Here is an 18,436-nt window from a genome sequence, read left to right on the forward strand (position 1 = left end):
ATGTAAAACTAATCTTCTCAAATATATCACTTTCATCCTATTACCCTTTATTGTTCAAAACTCCCCAGTGCATGCCCAGTGTTTAAGGCTGTGGTTCCAACTCTTCGGCCTGGTGTTTAAGACATCCGACAATCTGGTTCCAACCTATCCTTTCACTCATCTCCTACTGCTCCCAAAGTCTCTGTTCTGGCCAGGCTGGTATCCTCCCTGTCTTCCAAACAAATCCTGTGCACTCCTGCCAGTGTGACTTCAGTTATGCATGCTCCCTCTCCTGTGGATCCTAGTCAGCCATGACAGCGTAACTCCCGTGGCGTGCCTGTGCTCTTCATCCCAGCTCTCACGATCTCTTCCAACTCTGAACACCGATACCAAAAATCTTACTTGGCTCCGCCCTTATATGACTTCTAATAGTCATGGGAATGTGCACATGTCCTAATATCCCAAGTAAATCAAAACCAGTTAAGGGCACTAATGGTAAGCTTCATTTTATCTCCCCCCCACAGTGACTGATCCTGCATGTTCACCATGAATGCCAATACGCATTCAGCATCTCTTGATTGTCTTGGTGCAAACTGTCTTACCTGTAATATCTGGACTGCAAGTAGGTGGAGCACACGGCCTTTGACACATGACTGGCTGAACCAAAGTCGATGACCTTTACTCTGTACGGCTGTCTGGACGGATCTACCAGCATGATGTTTTCTGGCTTGAGGTCAGCATGGATAAGACCGAGGCTTTTTAGTTTCATCAGGGCTGTGGCTACCTGCTGGAGGACTGGACGAATGTATTTGAGGGGTAAGGGGCTAAACTTGTTCTGCTTCAGAAAGTCATAGAGGTTCTGCTCCAACATCTCGAAGACCAAGCACGTATGATTCTTGTGCTGGAAGCACTCATAGGCCCGGACAAAGTTGTAGTCATCGGCACTCTCTGTGCTCAACCGGGCCAGGATGCTCACTTCAATCTGACCTTGTCGGGCATATGACGGGTGGTTCTTCAGGATCTTGATGGCCACAATTTCATTGGTGCCCCGTTTCCAGCACTTGACCACTTGCCCAAAGGTCCCTCGGCCCAGAAACTCTAAAACTTCATAAGTGTTGGTCATGGAGCACAGCACCTCATGCTGGACTAGCTGATAATCACCTTCGCTGTTGGAGCCACTGTTTTTGGAGGTGGCAGTCGATGTGGTGGCAGTGGCTACAGTGGCCCCACTTGCATTATTCTGAATCATGGGTGGATGCTCTTCGATGATCTGCACGCTGCTTGTGTTCTCAATCTCCTCACTCTTACGCTTGAGTCCACATTTTTGGTAGGTATCAAGAAGGCTCACAGTGCTTCGACGCATTAGGTTATGTGGTCCACCAAGGACTTGCCCAGTGACAGAAGTGCTACTTGCTGATGTTACAACTATGTGCCCGGTGCTTCCTGGGAAGATGATGGTCTGCTCGTAAGGTAGGCTCGGGTTTGGGATCGGCAAGGAGGTGCTGACGGTTGTGGTGGCTGGCTGAGAAGGTGGTATGTTCTTGCTCTGGCTATAGACTTTGCTGTGGGAGCCGTACCCAGTCATGTCCCAGTTGGAACTTGGCTCGACTTTCAGTTTCTTCACACTACAGAAGGCACTTGATTGAAGGGTGTGAGGGGAGAAAACTTGCACATGTGAGGCCATACCTGCAAGAAAAAAAGGAAAGATAAATATTTTTAAAGTTGCCATGCCATAAATAAACTCATCAGATTCAGTTCAGTTCTGATTAGTGCCTTGGGCAGGTCATATAGAATATTTTCTTCCCACTTAAAAAGAAGGTTGGAAAAGTGAATCTATTCCATCTAGAAGCATGTTCTGGTCACTCAGTTTGCGGGACCAAGTAGTTCCAGTATTTCCCCTGCTACCATTAAGAAGGTGGGAGACTCTTATAGTAGAGTCTGGAATATAGCCAAGACTGAGACAGAATATCAGGACTTAGCTGATCATTTCTTTATTGATAAATATTAGTTGATGACAGAGACTCCTCTTCATTTCTCACTGGGTTGTGTCCTCCTAAGACTGAGGACTGTATCAGTTGGCCAAGTTAGCTAGTATATACTTAATCACTCCTCACATTCAATTCATTCCGTCACTGTCAGTTTTCCACTTTTGAGGAAACATGTTGCCAAACTACTCATAATTTGGTGGCTTCTGGATGTACCATTCTTACCCCCAGCCATCTTAAATGAATTCTGTAGGGTTGAGTGGATCAGTCACTCTTTCAGTCAGACAGCTGCTGGGGGTTGAATCATGACCCCCACAAAAGGCATGGGCAGATCTCAACCCCTGGTCCTGTGGGTGTGAACCCATTTGTAAACAGGACTGTTGAAGGTGTTGTTGTCAAGATGTGTCCAAACTGAATGAGGGAGGGCCTTAATCCATTATGACTGAAATCCTTATAAGCAAAGGAAATTGGACACAGGAGAAGCAAGAAGCTAGAAGCCAATGGAACCCAGAAGAGAAAGGAGAAGATACCACCATGTGCATTGCCATGTGACAGAAGAGCCAAGGAACCCCAAAGATTGCAGCCAGCTAGAAGATATGGACCCCAGGAGGAAGCAAGCCTTCTAACCACTGAAACTGTGAGCTAAGCCAACCGATTACATGGTATTAGTTTTAGCAGTTAAGAAACTAAGGCAATAGCCTAAAACACTATATCAGCTTTTTTTAGGGGGAGTCAGTAGCACAATTCATGGGCTCTGTTCATCTTCTTTTGTTCCCTAAATTCATATATCAACACATTTCTCTACAAAATACTATTATTTCATATTAATTTCTCATCCACAATTTAGATAACCTCAGAAATCTGTAAGACTGTAAATCTGGAATAGTGGTACAATTTATGATTATAATGATGCTGCAAACAAACAAAAATGCACAGAAAATGTATTAAGGAACAACAATAAAGTGATGAAGAAAGAGTTCTTAAAGGTAAAAGGAGAAATAAATACTGCCCATCTTCTAAATTGCTGTCAATAAACATTTCTTAAAGAAGCCCACAGACAGTGGGTTTCTATCACGCACAGACAGTACTGCCGGTGCTTAACCATCCTAGTTCCTAGTAGTCATGACTCTCTGACTCTTCAGTGGTTATTTAAGACCTTCCTTTTCAACCTGCCACCCAACACCCTAGCTTACCCTTTCAGCAGATGATCCACCTCCCACTTTGTCCAGAAGCCTGAAGTCAGCAGCCATGCTTTCCATCCCTATTCTCTGCTTCATTTCAAAACATTCCTGAGTTTACATCCAGCCTCCAGCCTCCCCTCCTTCTCTCCAGTCTCAGAAGAGGTGCCTCTTCTTTCCAACACCAAAGGCTCCACCTATTCTCTTCCTCCATCCTCTTCCATTTTCTCTCCAACCCTGCTTCCTCCACTAGCTTCTCTTTCTCTTGCAAGTTTCAGTTTCTCCCTGTTAAATGAATCCAAGAACTTAGTAGGTACTTAATAAATTTTTGCTGAATGAGTCAGACACCCTCTTTTTCTTCTGCTTTCACATTTGTGTGAATGCACAAACTTCCTACTTGGAAGGTAAAAGGTGTAACAACTGTTTTTTCTGTGCTTTTAATTCTTTCCTCCTCCTCACTTATGATCAATGGTTTATGCTTCCTTCACTTCAGTGTTAATTCCTTAAATCTATACCCAACTCCACCATGTACACATACCAGAAGCAGGGGTTCCTAACAAGGGGTCTGTGAACTTGAATTTAAATAAAAAAAAAAACCAAACACACATTATTCTTGTGGGCATGTGTTGGTGTGGGTGTGCTATATTTATTAAATAATACACAGTACAGTGTAGACTTAGTAAGGGGTCCGAGTCTTCACCTGACTGGCAAAGGGGTCCACAGAACACAAAAGGTTAAGAACCCCTGCGCTAGAGGATTATGTTCTTAAAGGTAAATGACTTCCTAATTGCTTAAGTCTTAAGGCCTTTTTTTAAGTCCCTATTCTCCTTGACCTCTGCAGTATCTGATACTGCTGACCACGACTTCCTTCTTGAGGCTCTCATCTAGGCTTATACGGATCTGCAACCTCCCTCCCTCATCCGAGCGCACACTGTGTGCTCTGGTGACTCCTTTCCCTCTTCCTCCTTTAAAATGCTGACATTCCCAGTGTTCTCTCTGCATCCTCTGGAAGATGCCATCCATTGTTTCAGCTGTGGGCCACATTCCCTCACTCGCAGGTGTATTTCTGCCTCCTGCTACAGTATCAAACACCATCTTCCAAAGCTGGACTCCTTATCTTTTCCCAAAAATCTAGCCCTTTTACCCTTCATCCTAATATCCCTATTTCTGTCATAGTCTTCTAGTTACCTGGTTTCAAAACAGTGGATTTACCCTTGATTCTTCTTTTTAGCCTCCCTGGACAAGAAGGTAATAAGCCTTATTAATTTTTCCTTTCAGAATGTTTCTTGCATCCATCTCCTTAGTTCTGCTCTTGCCACTTTCACAGGTAAAGTATTAATCACATTCAAGCAGAATTAAAGCAAATATAGATGTATGTTCTACCTAAGCATTCTTTCTCCCTCTAATTTGCCTGTATTCAGTCACCAGATTAATCTACCTAAAACATCTCTGAGCATATCACTCCTCCATCCAAAAACTTTCAACAACTCCCTAGAATCTAGAAGATAAAGATGAGGACTCCTTAACTCAACACCTTCACATTCTTTTTTTTTTTTTAAAGATTTATTTATTTATTTATTTATCTCCCTTCCGCCCCGGTTGTCTGTTCTCTGTGTTTATTCGCTGCGTCTTCTTTGTACGCTTGTGTTGTCAGCGGCACGGGAATCTGTGTTTCTTTTCGCTGCATCATCTTGTTGTGTCAGCTCTCCGTGTGTGCAGCACCACTCCTGGGCAGGCTGCATCCTCTTTCGCGCTGGGTGGCTCTCCCTACGGGGCGCACTCCTTGCGCCTGTGGCTCCCCTATGCGGGGGACGCCCCTGCGTGGCAGGGCACTCCTTGCGTGCATCAGCACTGCGCATGGGCCAGCTCCACATGGGTCAAGGAGGCCCGGGGTTCGAACCACGGACCTCCCATGTGGTAGACGGACGCCCTAACCGCTGGGCCAAGTCCATTGCCCATCAACACCTTCACATTCTGATCCCAACTGATCTCATCTTCAACTCTTCATCTGCTTGAACCCTCCACTCTAATGAAGTTCTAATGAAGCTCTAATGAAGCTGGGCTACTCATTGTTTCTAGAATGTCTCTTATACTTCCCACCTCCACACACAAACACCATGCTCCATCTAGCATGCCTTCAACACTTATCTCTGTTTATTCAAAGCCTAACCAGTTCAGATCCCTCCTCTACCAGACCTCTCCCCTCCACAGCGATCATGGTTAACTCTCCCTTCCTATGGCAACTCTCCCTTCCATATGTACAATCCATTTGGCAGCAAACTGTGTTTCTGCCTTGTAAAATCTCTTGTATTGTTAAACTGAATTATTTCTCATTTGGGTTGTTTAACTCTTTATACATTTAGGTCATATTTATATAATGAGGCTGTATTTTGAGGGCAAGAGCTACAGTTTATATTTCATACTTGTTTGTGCTTTCTCTAGTGTTAAACCAGGTTTATTATACATAGTAGGTACTCAGCAGATGGAATAAAGCATTCTAGCTGGCCAGGCCTCTAGGAAAAGTAAGTTCTCTGGCTATCCAGCAATCACCAGTCACATGCACTGATGGAACCTGGCAAAACTCTGGAGATTAGAGAAATATTTGCCAACACTTATCCACCCAAACCAACTAATATTTTAAATCAAATCAGAATCTAGGCAGCTTTTGTCTTGGGGTCAAGAGTCAGGTTCCATCTGCACTTCAGCCTGGAGGCCTCAGCCTCCCCACCCAACACTTGCTCTGAACCCCACCTGTACCCTGATCCATGGTGCCAGGGGGTTCCCTTCTTGTCTGGATCCTCAACTCCAACCTGGGTAATATGAGTTCACTTGTGCATATGTTCTTCTGTCTCATAAGACTATTTTGGCTTGCTTGCTTATCCAGAATCTCAACTTAAACTGTTTCTTCCTACTGCTCTTTGTGTTCAAATCAACCTCCCCCTAATTCTGTAACAACACAGAAAATGGTTATTCTATATTCATCAGTATTAAATATCCATATTGCCTTATATAAGCATTTTCTTCATCCTGAAGTCCTGTGGGAAGTGATAGAAGAAGAAATATGTTGACTGTACATAAAGGAGATGAGGCTCTATTCTCAATTTTCAGTTTCAAGATGACTTTGGTGGAAAGGCTAGGGTGCAGAGTGGAATTTTACAAAGGGGAAGAGGGTAGCTTATGACTTGTTATTGGAATGGCAGCCAAGGGTCATAAAATTGTGGAAATCTTCACTGGCTGCCTCTGGTAACACATGCTCAGAATGAGAGAGGTGACCCACATGGCTAGAAATGCCCTTCCCACTACTAGCTAATTCAGACTCTGGCCTGGCCTCATGTGGCCACTGCTGCTCCTTTAAGGTCAACAGCCACTATTCCAAGAACTGGACACAATTTCTAATCTGGCCTTATTACCTACATTCTGTAACAGAGGACACTTTGCTCTGGTAAGCAAAACCTTACCAGATTTTAGGTAAAGACGTCTTTAACAATAATGATAATACTTTTAAGAATTCCTAAAATGTCTTTATAAGGGATAAAACACTGCTAGTGGCCATATAGCTTAATCTTAAAATAATCACATATAATAGTAACCAAACTTATTTCCAAACATTTATCCTTGGGAGTATTGTCCTAGAACAAATCTTCCTAATTGTTTACCTCTCAATGAATCAAGCCTACAAACTTACCCATTATATTTACTGATTTTTTCACATTGATCTTGTACGCTGCCACTTTGCTGAATTCATTTATTAGCTCTGCTTTGCTGAGGATTTTTCAGAATTCTCTATCTATGATCAGGTCATCTGCAAATAGGCAAGCATTTACTCCTTCCTTTCCAATTTGGATGCCTTTTATCTCTTTTTCTTGTTTAATTGCTCTGGTTAGAGCTTCCAGTACAATGTCAAATAGCAGTGCTGACAGTGGGCATCCTCGTCTTGTCTTGTTCCTGATCTTAGAGGGAACACGTTCAGTCTTATAACATTGAGTATGATGTTAGCTGTGGGTTTTTCATATATGTGTGTTGTTTTTATTTTAATTATCCCCCCCAATGGCTTTTGTTTTTTGCTTGCTGTCTGCTCTCTGTGTCCATTCACTGTGCATTTTCTGTGTCTGTATTTATTTATTTAATTTCCCCTCCCCTTTGCAGCTTGCTTGCTGTCTGCTCTGAGTCCATTCACTGCACGCTCTTCTGTGCTTTTGCTTGTCTCCCTTTTCCGTTGTGTCACCTTGCTGAGTCAGCTCTCCACGGCGCTTGTGGGCCTGGTGGCTCTCCGCAACATGCTGGCAAGTCTGCCTTCACAAGGAGGCCCTGGGACGCAAACCCAGGGCTTCCCATATGGTAGATGGGAGCCCAACTGATTGAGCCACAGCCGCGTCCTTCATATGTCCTTTATCATACTGAGGAAGTTTCCTTCTATTCCTAGTTTTCTAAGTGTTTTTATCAAGATGAGGTGCTGGATTTTGTCATATACTTTTTTTTCAATATATATTTTTATTTATTTTTAAAAGATACATAGATCACATGGTCAAATACTTTTTATGAGGAATTGAGATGATCATGTGTTTTTTTCCTCCCCTTCATTCTATTAGATATGGTATATTACCTTCATGGATTTTCTTATGTGGAATCTCCTTTGAACACCTAGGATAAATCCCACTTGACCATGACATATAATTCTTTTAATGTGCTGTTGGATTTGGTTTTGCTAGTGTTTTCTGGAGGATTTTTAATCTATATTCATATGGGATACTGGTCTGTAACTTTCTTTTCTTGTGGTATCTTTATCTTGCTTTGCTATTAGTTAGAGAGTGTTCCCTCCTGTAGTGGTTTGGAGCTGCATGGACCCCAGAAAATCATGTTCTTAAAGCTACTCCATTCCTGTGGGTGTGGTCCAATTGAACTACACACACATATATAGGGTCCTATTCTGAGTAGGACATTTTGATGAAGTTACTTCAGTTAAGGCCCAGAGTGGGTCTTAATCCTCTCACTGGAGTCTGTTATAAGAGCCTAAAATTCAGACCAAGAGAGAGAAAGCCAGGGAAGCAAGAAGCTTAAAACAACAAAACCTGGAAAAGAAGGGAGAGATGCGAGCAGAGGAGCCAAGGATCACTGGCAGCCTCTTTAGGAAGAAAGCATTACCTTGATTTGTACATTTTTCTCAGCCTCAAAACTGTAAACTAATAAATTCCCATTATTAAGCCAACTCATTTTACGGTATCTGCTTTCAGCAGCCGAGCAAACTAAAACACCCCCTTTTCAATTTTGGGGGAAGAGTTTGAACAGGATTGTTATTAATTCATCTTGAAATAATGGGTAATTCACCAGTGAAGCCATCTGGTCCTAGGCTTCTCTGTGTTGGGAGGTTTTGATTATTGATTCAATATCTTTACTAGTTATTGGAGTGTTGGTATCTCCTATTTCTGCTTGAATTAGTGTAGGTAGTTTGTGTGTTCTAGGAATTTGCCATTTCATCTAGGCTTTCTAATTTATTGGAATACAGTTGTTCATAGTATCTACTTATTATCCTTTTTATTTCAGTCAGGTTGGTAGTAATGATCTCCCTTTCATATCAGATTTTAGTTATTTGTATCATCTCTTTTTTCCTTTTGACAGTCTAGCTAAAAGTTTGTCAATTTTATTGATCTTTTCAAAGAAAAAACTTGATTTCATTGAGTCTCTTCTCTTTTGATTCTCTATTTCATTTATCTCTAATCTTTATTTCCTTCCTTCTGCTCACTTTGAGTTTAGTTTTTTTCTTTCTCTACATTCTCCCATTGTGAGGTTATATCTCTGAGTTGGTATCTTTTTTCCTTTCCCATGTAAGCATTTAGAGCTACAATTTTCCCTCGCAACACTGCTTTTGTTGTATCCCATATATTTTGGTAGCTGTGTTTTCATCTTCATTTACCTAAAGATACTTCCTAAGTTCCCTTGTGATTTTTTTCTTTGACCCACTGGTTGTTTAAGTACATGTTGTTTAATTTCCGCATATCTGTGAACTTTCCAGGTTTACCTCTGCTACTGATTTCTAGCTTCACTATATTGTGGTTGGAGAATATACATTATATAATTTCAGTATTTTAAAATTTGGTGATATTTGTTTTGGGACCTAACGTGGTCCATCTTAGAGAATGATCCGTATGCACTAGAGAAAAATGTGTACTCTACTGTTGTTGGGTGAAGTACTTATATGGTCTGTTAGGTCTACATGGTTTATAGTATCATCCAAGTCTTCTCTTTCCTTATTGATCCTCTGTCTAGATGGTCTACACATTATTGCAACTTATATACTTAAGTCTCCTACTACTAATGTAGAACTGTGTATTTCTCCCTTCAAATCTGTGTTTACATATGTTAGGGGGTGTATTAGTCAGCCAAAGGGGTGCTGACGCAAAATACCAGAAATTGGTTGGTTTTTATAAAGGATATTTATTTGGGGTAGGAGCTTACAGATACCAGGCCATAAAGCATAAGTTACTTCCCTCACCAAAGTCTATTTCCACAAGTTGGAGCAAGATGGCTGCCAGCATCTGCTGGGGTTCAGGATTCCTAGGTTCCTCTCTTCCCTGGTCTTGCTTCTCTCTGGGCTCAGGGTTCCTCTCTTCCCGGGGATTGCTTCTCTTTCCTCTGTGTGCTTACTTCCTAGGGATCCAGCTTACGACTTCAGCATCAAACTCCAACATTAAAAACCCTCCAACTCTGTCCTTTGTCATGCCTTTTATCTGTGAGTCCCCACCCACCAAGGGGTCAATCAAAGCCCTAATTACAATTTAATCTCGCCCAGGTACAGATCAGTTTACAAATACAATCCAATATCAATTTTTGGAATTCATAACTATATCAAACTGCTATAGGGAGTTCAACCAACAAGTGCATCTATATTGATAACTGTTACATATTTTGTTGAACTGACCCCTTTATCAGTAAATAGTGACCTTCTTTGTCTCCCATAACATTTTTTGACTTACACTCTATTTTACCTCATATAACTATGCCAGCTCTCCTTGGGTTCCAATTTGCATGGTATATTTTTTTCCATCCTTCACTTTCAACCTACTTCTGTCTTTGAATTTAAATTTAAATTTAATTTGAATTTTAATTTAAAGTTAGTCTCTTGTCGACCCACAGGTTCTATGGTCATGGCAGATGGAGTTCAGTGCCATGTCAGTTGGCCCTACTTTGGAGTTTGTGTTCCTGAGTACGATGGAGTTGGACTCAGATGTGATCTTTATTCACAAGCCTCTCCTGTTACTTTTACCGGACCTGTGGTTGGCGCTGGGGTTTGGTGTATACTCAGGGGACCTGATCTCTGGACTCCATGTGATAGCCAGGCCCTGAGCCTCAACAGACTTGCAACTCCTACCCTCTGGTTTATTGGACTTACCCCAGCCAGCTAACAGGGAGGTGAAGAAGGTCAACCACCACACCAGGGAGCCAAAAGTGCCTACAACTGCAAATAGGAGAATTGCATCCGTCATCCAAAAGGAATCTAAGCACCCTCTCGATATAGAGGTGGAGTGGACATAACCATCCCAGGGTCCACAGAATGGAAGAATAGAGTATGGATTAGAGTGGACTTACTGATATTCTATTCTGGAACTATTGTGATTAGTAATGGAAGTAAATGTAGCATTGAGATAGCTGCTGAGGGTGGGGAATGGGAAGAAGGATGTGATGTGGGAGAATTTTCAGGACTTGGAGTTGTCCTGGGTGGTACTGCAGGGATAGTTACTGGACATTGCATGTCCTCCCATGGCCCACTGGGTGGACTGGGGTAGAATGTAAACTATAATGTGGACCATTGACCATTTGGTGCAGCAGTGCTCAGAGGTGCATTCACCAAGTGCAATACATGTCCCATGATGATGGAGGAGGTTGTTATGGAGGAGTAGGGTGAGGGGGGGTAGAGGGGTAGATGGGGACCTCATATTTTTTTAATGTAACATTAAAAAAAAATAAAGACAAATTAAAAAAATAAAGTTAGTTCTCTCTCTCTTTTTTTTTTTAAGATTTATTTATTTATTTAATTCCCCCCCCCCCTCCCCTGGTTGTCCATTCTCTGTGTCTATTTGCTGCGTCTTGTTTCTTTGTCCGCTTCTGTTGTCGTCAGTGGCACAGGAAGTGTGGGCGGCGCCATTCCTGGGCAGGCTGCACTTTCTTTCACGTTGGGCGGCTCTCCCTATGGGTGCACTCCTTGCGCGTGGGACTCCCCTACGCGGGGGACACCCCTGCGTGGCACGGCACTCCTTGCGTGCATCAGCACTGTGCATGGGCCAGCTCCATACAGGTCAAGGAGGCCCGGGGTTTGAACCGCGGACCTCCCATGTGGTAGACAGATGCCGTAATCACTGGGCCAAGTCCGTTTCCCAAAAAGTTAGTTCTCTTGTAAACAGGATGTAGTTGAGTCATACTCTTTTATCCATTTTGCTAATCTCTGCCTTTTGACTGGAGAATTTAACCCATTTACATTTAAAGGAACTACTGATAATGCAGGACTACCTTTTGCCATTTTGCTATTGGTCTACATAGGCCTTATACCTTTTCTTTGCTCCTCAATTCTTCTGTTAATGCTACTTTCATATTTATTTGACTTTTTATATTATACCATTTTGAGTCCCTTCTCTTTTTTCTGGATACATTTTCATATATTTAGACATGGGGCTAAAATTTAACACCCTAAATTGCTAACAATCATATTTGTTTTGATACCAACTTTTTTTTTTTTTTTAGGATGTGCCAGGGATTGAACCAAGACCTCATACATGGGAAGGGAAGAGTCCCTTCTCTTTTTTCTGGATACATTTTCATATATTTAGACATGGGGCTAAAATTTAACATCCGAAATTGCTAACAATCATATTTGTTTTGATACCAACTTTTTTTTTTTTTTTTAGGATGTGCCAGGGATTAAACCAAGGCCTCATACACTAAGCTACATCTGCTCCCCCCCAACTTAACTTTAACAGTATATTCATACACTATTCCTATATACTTCTCCACTCCCCACCTTTTTGTTTTGTTGTACTTGCTACAAATTATATTTTTACATGTTGTATATCTAAAATCATAGATTTATGATTAATATTTATGATTTGCGTTTTAGCACCTGTAACAGGTAAAATGTGGTGATACATACGAAAAGTACAATACAATAGTACTGGCATTTATAATTATCCATATAGTTACTTTTCCTGGAGGTCTTTATTTTCTCATGCTGCTTTGAGCCACTGGTGTCCATTTCTTTAATTCGAAGAACTCTTTTTGGTGCTGCCTATAGGGCAGGTCTAGTGGTGACAAATTACCTTGGCTTTTGTTTATCTAGGAATGTCTTAATTGCTCATTTTTGAAAGACAAGCTTGCCATACAGAAAATTCTTCTTTGGCAATTATTTCCTTTATCACTGTAAATATTTTGTTTTACTGCCTTCCTGCCGCCATGGTTTCTGATGAGAAATCAGCACTTAATCTTATTGGGACTCCCTTGGATTATAACATGATGCTTTTCTCTTCCAGCTTTCAGAACTCTCTCCTTAGCATTTGATAGTTTGACTACTATATGGCTGGGTATGGTTCTCTCTGAGTTTATCCTGTTTAGTCTTCATTGGACTTCTTGAATGTGCATATTCACATCTTTCATTAAATTTGGGACTTTTCTGCCATTATTTCTTTGAATATTCCTTCTGTCCCTTTCTCTCTTTCATCTCCTTCTAGGACTCCCATAATACATACATTAGTTTGCTTGATGGTATTCTACAGGTCTCTTAGGCTGATTGCTTTTTAAAAAAAATTTTTTTTTCTCTTCCTTGGTCTGAATCATTTCAATTGTGTTTTCTTTTGAGTTCACTGATTCTTTCTTCTGCCAGCTCCAATCTGCTGTTGATAGCTTCTAGGAAATTCTTCATTTTGGTTATTGTGGTCTTCAATTCCAGTGTTTCTGTTTGGTACCTTTTAAAAATTTCTACCTTTTGAGAGTCTCATATTATTCAGTTATTGCTTTCCTGGTATCCTTTAGTTCTTTCTCTGTTTTCCTTTATCCCCATGAACATATTAAGGATCTTTTTTTCCCCCAAAGTCTTTGTCCAGTATCTCCCATTTCTGGTCTCCTTTCTTGATGGTTTCTGGATTTTTATCTTGTTCCTTTGGGCCATCATTTCTAGTATGTCTTGTAATCATTTGTTGCACACAATACATTTTAATATTTTAAAATTATTTAATATTTTAAATCTGGGATTTAGTCCCTTAGCTGCCTGTTCCTTAAGTATGTATCCAGCTAGGGATATGACAGAGATTTTCCTTGAGTGCCAAGAGCTAACACAAACAAACAAACAAATGCAGAAAACACCTTTCACAGTCTTTGCAAATTGGCTCTGCCTTGACTGGTGCTCTAATTCAGAGTTTAGCCCTCCTTTCAAGATCAGCCTCAGGCAAATGTGAAGCATGCAGGTTCTCCCCTGTTTTTTTCCTGAACCTGTGTCTTGTCCTGGGCTTGTGCTTGCTTACGGCCTTAGGAAACCCCCCATTTACAGAAATTCAAATGTCCCCTCTACTCCCTATAAAATAGTCTTTTTCCCTCTTACAGGTGCTCTGTCATATGACTGTGTCCCAGGCTATTTTGACTTAAATTGTTTCTTACATTGCTTTAACTGTCACAAGCTGCTTCTGCCTGCAGGTCAAGTTTGGGAGAGCAAGTTCAAGATGTGTTTCCTGGTTCCAGTGTTTCAGGCTGCCACCTGATTGACTGGAGGGACATAAAGACACACTAGTATGTGCATATGGGTTACTCTGCTCCCTTCAGAATTGGACCAGGGACCCACAATGGGAGTACAGGCTGACTCCACATAGCACAGGGGAGGGAGTGTGTGTGTGTGGGGGGAGGCATCAAGGGCACCATGAGCTTTGCCTACTGTTTTTAAAGCTGTGTTTTCTTGATTCAGCCCTTGCCCAGCTATGGAAACCCTTTAACTGTTTTCTATAGTTTCAAGGAAGATGGCTCTGCCAGTTTTTACTAGTTGTTGAAAGATTCTGTTGGGCAATAGCACAGTGGAGCATCTTATGCTGCCATCTTGTTCAACTGTTTCGTTATATTTATTCAGATCCCTAAAGCTGGGAGACTGGGGAGGGGTAACGACTGTATTCTTCAAGGACTGTTTCTCTCCCTCATTGTCAATATTCTTTCCAGAAAAGGCAGGGATTGAATGGACATTTCAGTTTGACCCTGTGGAAAAGTCTCAATTGTTTTTTAAGTCTTGTGTGCCCTTTCTTTTTTACTCTCATAAGAGAAAATGGATTTTGCCCCTTCTTAGTTGGGAGACTGGGGATACTGTTATAAAACTACCCTCCTGGTAGAATTTAAGCCCATAGGGAAAAGTATAAGGGACCAAGGAAATCACAAAGGATAAATCTGCAGAATCACACCTCTCAGAACACTGAACTGAGCCAGACCATTTGACAAAAATCTAAATGGCTTGCCAAGATAACAGTCATATTTTTATTCAGTATGAAAGCACAGCAAGTCACTAATTCTAGATCTTAAGATTCTAAAAGGCAATATTTCTAATACCATACAACTCTATCTCATAAACAGGTCAAAATCATAAATACTTAATATCAAATATTCATAGGGGTCTAACACTTAATATCAAATACGTTTAGGGGTCTTATCTGCTTTTTAATGTTACAGCCACAATTTTATGTGCATGTTACAGAAGTAATCAACAAAAAATATTTAAAAGAAATTTAAAATTTAAGAAACCTTCTATCATACAACTGTATGAAATATATTCTTCATTGCATATGGCAAATGAAAAATAGCTCCTAGAGAAGTGGACTTGGACCAGTGGATAGGGTGTCTGCCTACCACATGGGAGGTTCAAGGTTCAAACCCCAGGCCTCCTTGACCCGTGTGGAGTTGGCCCACACTTGGTGCTGATGCATGCAGGGAGTGCCATGCCATGCAGGGGGCCCCCCGCGTGGGGGAGCCCTAACCGCAAGGAGTGCGCCCCATGGGAAGAGCCGCCCAGCACCAAGGAAGGTGCAGCCTGCCCAGGAATGGCGCCACACGCACGGAGAGTTGACGCAGTGAGATGACGCAACAAAAAGAAACACAGATTCCCATGCCGCTGACAACAACAGAAGTGGACAAAAAGAAGAACAGGCAGCAAACACAGAGAACAGACAACTGGGGCAGGGGGTAGGGGAAGGGGAGAGAAATAAATAAAATAAATCTTTAAAAAAAAAAAAGAAATATAGTTCCTATGAAATTGATAATAAAATATATCCTATAGTTAGCAGAATTAAAGTCCACTATTTTTAAGAAGTCATTTCTTATTACCACAAATATTAAGAATTGTCTCTTTCATACCAAAACAAGCCCAGGCACCTGGTTATTTAGGGTGCATTTTGATTAGCCTGTATGCTAAAGGCATTGAAGGAACTAGGTTCCCCCTTCAGCTACTTTATTCAAATGTTCATTTTGCATTTAAAAAAGAAATGCACATAAGTCTGCATTTCAAATACTATTTTAAAATCATTTGGCTTCTATCCTTTATAACAGAAACCATTTATGTCCATAAAATAGCATCCTATTCCTTGGGATTCTCAAAACACCTTAAGATTCTTCAGGTCTTAAAATCTTGAGTGCCTAGTACTTACCATGCTCTGAGCCAGATATTTTATGCATAGAGTAAGTCCCAAATTATCTCTGCTGTGCCAATTCCATTAATAAGAGCACCCTTGCCCCCTTTCATTCTCACAAGGGTTCTAGTTTGAAAACCAGAAAGTCAAGTATATAGGTTCAGGTTTCTATGATTTTATATGATAAATGGAAAAATCAAGCTCTGACCCCAGACATTCAAACCTAGATACGACGTGCTTCTTTGTCTTAAAGGTTTCATCTTTCTAGGGTTAGAATAACTTTTTCCACCTAATAAAAAGAATAGCTAAAAACTTCATTGTCTTCTTGAGGTCTCAATTTACAAGATATTTTTTAAAACACATTTGCTAGAGGATTGGCTCATTTAGTGATTTTTTCCTACTTACTTGCTTAGTTTCTTAATAACTTCATATTTCACAATTAGATGAACTGAAAAGTTGCTTCACATCTGAGTACATTTCCTTTCCATTTCACCACCCCAAAATTATCTACTGGAAAATCAGACTCTGGTGAAACTACAGGGATGAGTGAGGGTTCAACTATGATTTCAAAAAATTAAACTGAACTCAATTTTACTGAGTTTTACTAAAGCTCGTGAGAAGGAATTACAAATACAACAAGACCACTTTTTAAAAATCAGTATGTAAGGTTTACTTTTGTTTTGGAAGATATGAAATAGATTACCACTCAGAATCCAGTTACACAATTAAAGAGAACAGAATCATGAATACCTTTATTTTATATGGTACTAACTTTTCCACTTTCTAAAATCCTTTGGATATATACTTCTGTTGACTAATAGGTATTTGATAGAAGCTACAGATTTTTTTGTAATTAAGAACTCAAAGGAATGATTAATTCCCCATATTTAACAGAATGACATATCTGTATCAAATTATGCACATAAGGTATAATAAATTATAGATATTTAAAGGAAATACTTATTTCAAATGTCAAATGTTAGAAATTTACATCTGAATGGACAGTTTAAAAAATTTTATTGTAGTAACATAAATACTACTCAAAATTATTCATTTTTAACCATTTTCAAGTATATTATTCAGTGATAGTAAATACAGTCACAGCGAATGGACATTTTTAAACACCTATAAAAGGGTTATCTGTATAACCTTTGATAATCCTGTATAATGTGATAATTTGATGCCTCAGTGGATTGAAAGTACAAGAAAAAATTTCTTCATTGAAATAATTTAAAAAAATTTTTATTTTAAGGTACTAGGGCTGGGGATTGAACCTGGGACGTCAAAAGTGGGAAGGTGACACTCAACCACTGAATCACATCAGCTCCCCTAAGCTGGCCCCTTCATTTGATGCTTGTTGTTTGTCTTGGCCCCCAGGAGGCACCGGAAACTGAACCCGGAACCTCCCATATGGGAAGCAGGTGCTCAATTGCTTGAGCCACATCCGCTAATCAACCCCACTAATAAAATTTTAATGATAATTATCCTGCTTATCAAATTTACATTTCACAAGCAGTACAAAGATAATTCCAGGTTAGCCCATTTTTAAATGATAAAATTTCAAAATAGTGCAAGCTAAAGTCTATAGGATTTTTCTACTAATTTTCAATGTCTGTCCACTGGTTGTATAATATTACGTGTACAGGATCATCCACAAGCTCTAAAGAATTCTTTTGTCAATGATGACAATAGCAATACTACTGATTGCAGCACTGGGCATATGAAAGAAATAGGAAAAAAAATTCAAATAAAATCAATCATCAAATCTGTATTAATGATCATTTATATTATAGCGACCAGAATTGGGCACATTGGGAAACACAAAGACATCTAAGAGGTGGGCACTGCCCTAAAGGAGCTTAAAATCTCATGGCTTTTCCAAGTTCAATGCAAATAGAAAAGGACAACTGGCAAAATAAGCAACCTGCCAAAGTAAACACCATAGACATTGAGAGGCAGGGATCACTAGGGATTGAAGCCAGGCACGGTTTTACAGAGGAGTTAAGATTTGGGCTGGGATTAGAAATAGGGGGGTCTTTTGAAAGACAGAAGGACAATGTTCCAGATCCTGCTAACAGGATATAAGTAAATCAGTCTGCCAGTAGACAAAGTTCATATGGGGAATCAACAAACACCACCCACATTGCCTTCTGGAAGCTCAGGCTTTGCTTGCAGGCAACTGGAAAAGCACTGGCATAGTAGTATTTAACAAATGCTAAACCAAAAAAACAACTATGTGCACCAACTGCCTACTTATCCAGGACAGCATCTTCTAATAACTTCAGTCTTCTAGGAGTAATTTCTAAATACTCAGAAAAGCTGCAGGGAAGCCCGACCACTCAAGCCACTCACCTTACTCCTTTAGTTCCCCCTCAGTCCTCCTAATTCTCATCTCACACATATTTACATAATTAACAACAAACTGTCGGAGGACTGTCACTGTTGAGTTTGCTCTCAATGTATCAGCCTCTAAGTGGTGATACCCTACGACTGTACGGTAAGGTGCATTTCCCTGTTTTGCAGAGGAACTTAGGGGGTTTAGAAAGATGAGGTCATTAGTCCAAGGTCACTGTGTGAATAGACAGCAGGGCTGGGATTTGAACTGAGGTCTGCCTGACTCCTACAGTCATTCTATTAACCATGCTTCTTCATTCCTTAG

General features: G+C 40.6%; 1 protein-coding gene across 12 annotated transcripts in view; it reads right to left on the reverse strand.

Annotated features, from left to right (window-relative positions):
- The window catches only part of HIPK2 (homeodomain interacting protein kinase 2), a 206,678-nt gene that overhangs the window by 136,672 nt on the left and 51,570 nt on the right, over window positions 1-18,436 (reverse strand). For all 12 annotated transcript variants that reach the window (XM_058297456.2, XM_058297461.2, XM_058297466.2 and 9 more), the window contains one exon: window positions 582-1,665. In XM_058297456.2, the coding sequence (XP_058153439.1) occupies window positions 582-1,665 (1,084 nt within the window). The remainder of the gene's footprint in view (window positions 1-581; window positions 1,666-18,436) is intronic.

Source organism: Dasypus novemcinctus, chromosome 5, assembly GCF_030445035.2.
Source record: "Dasypus novemcinctus isolate mDasNov1 chromosome 5, mDasNov1.1.hap2, whole genome shotgun sequence".
NCBI classification, from domain to species: Eukaryota; Metazoa; Chordata; class Mammalia; order Cingulata; family Dasypodidae; genus Dasypus; species Dasypus novemcinctus.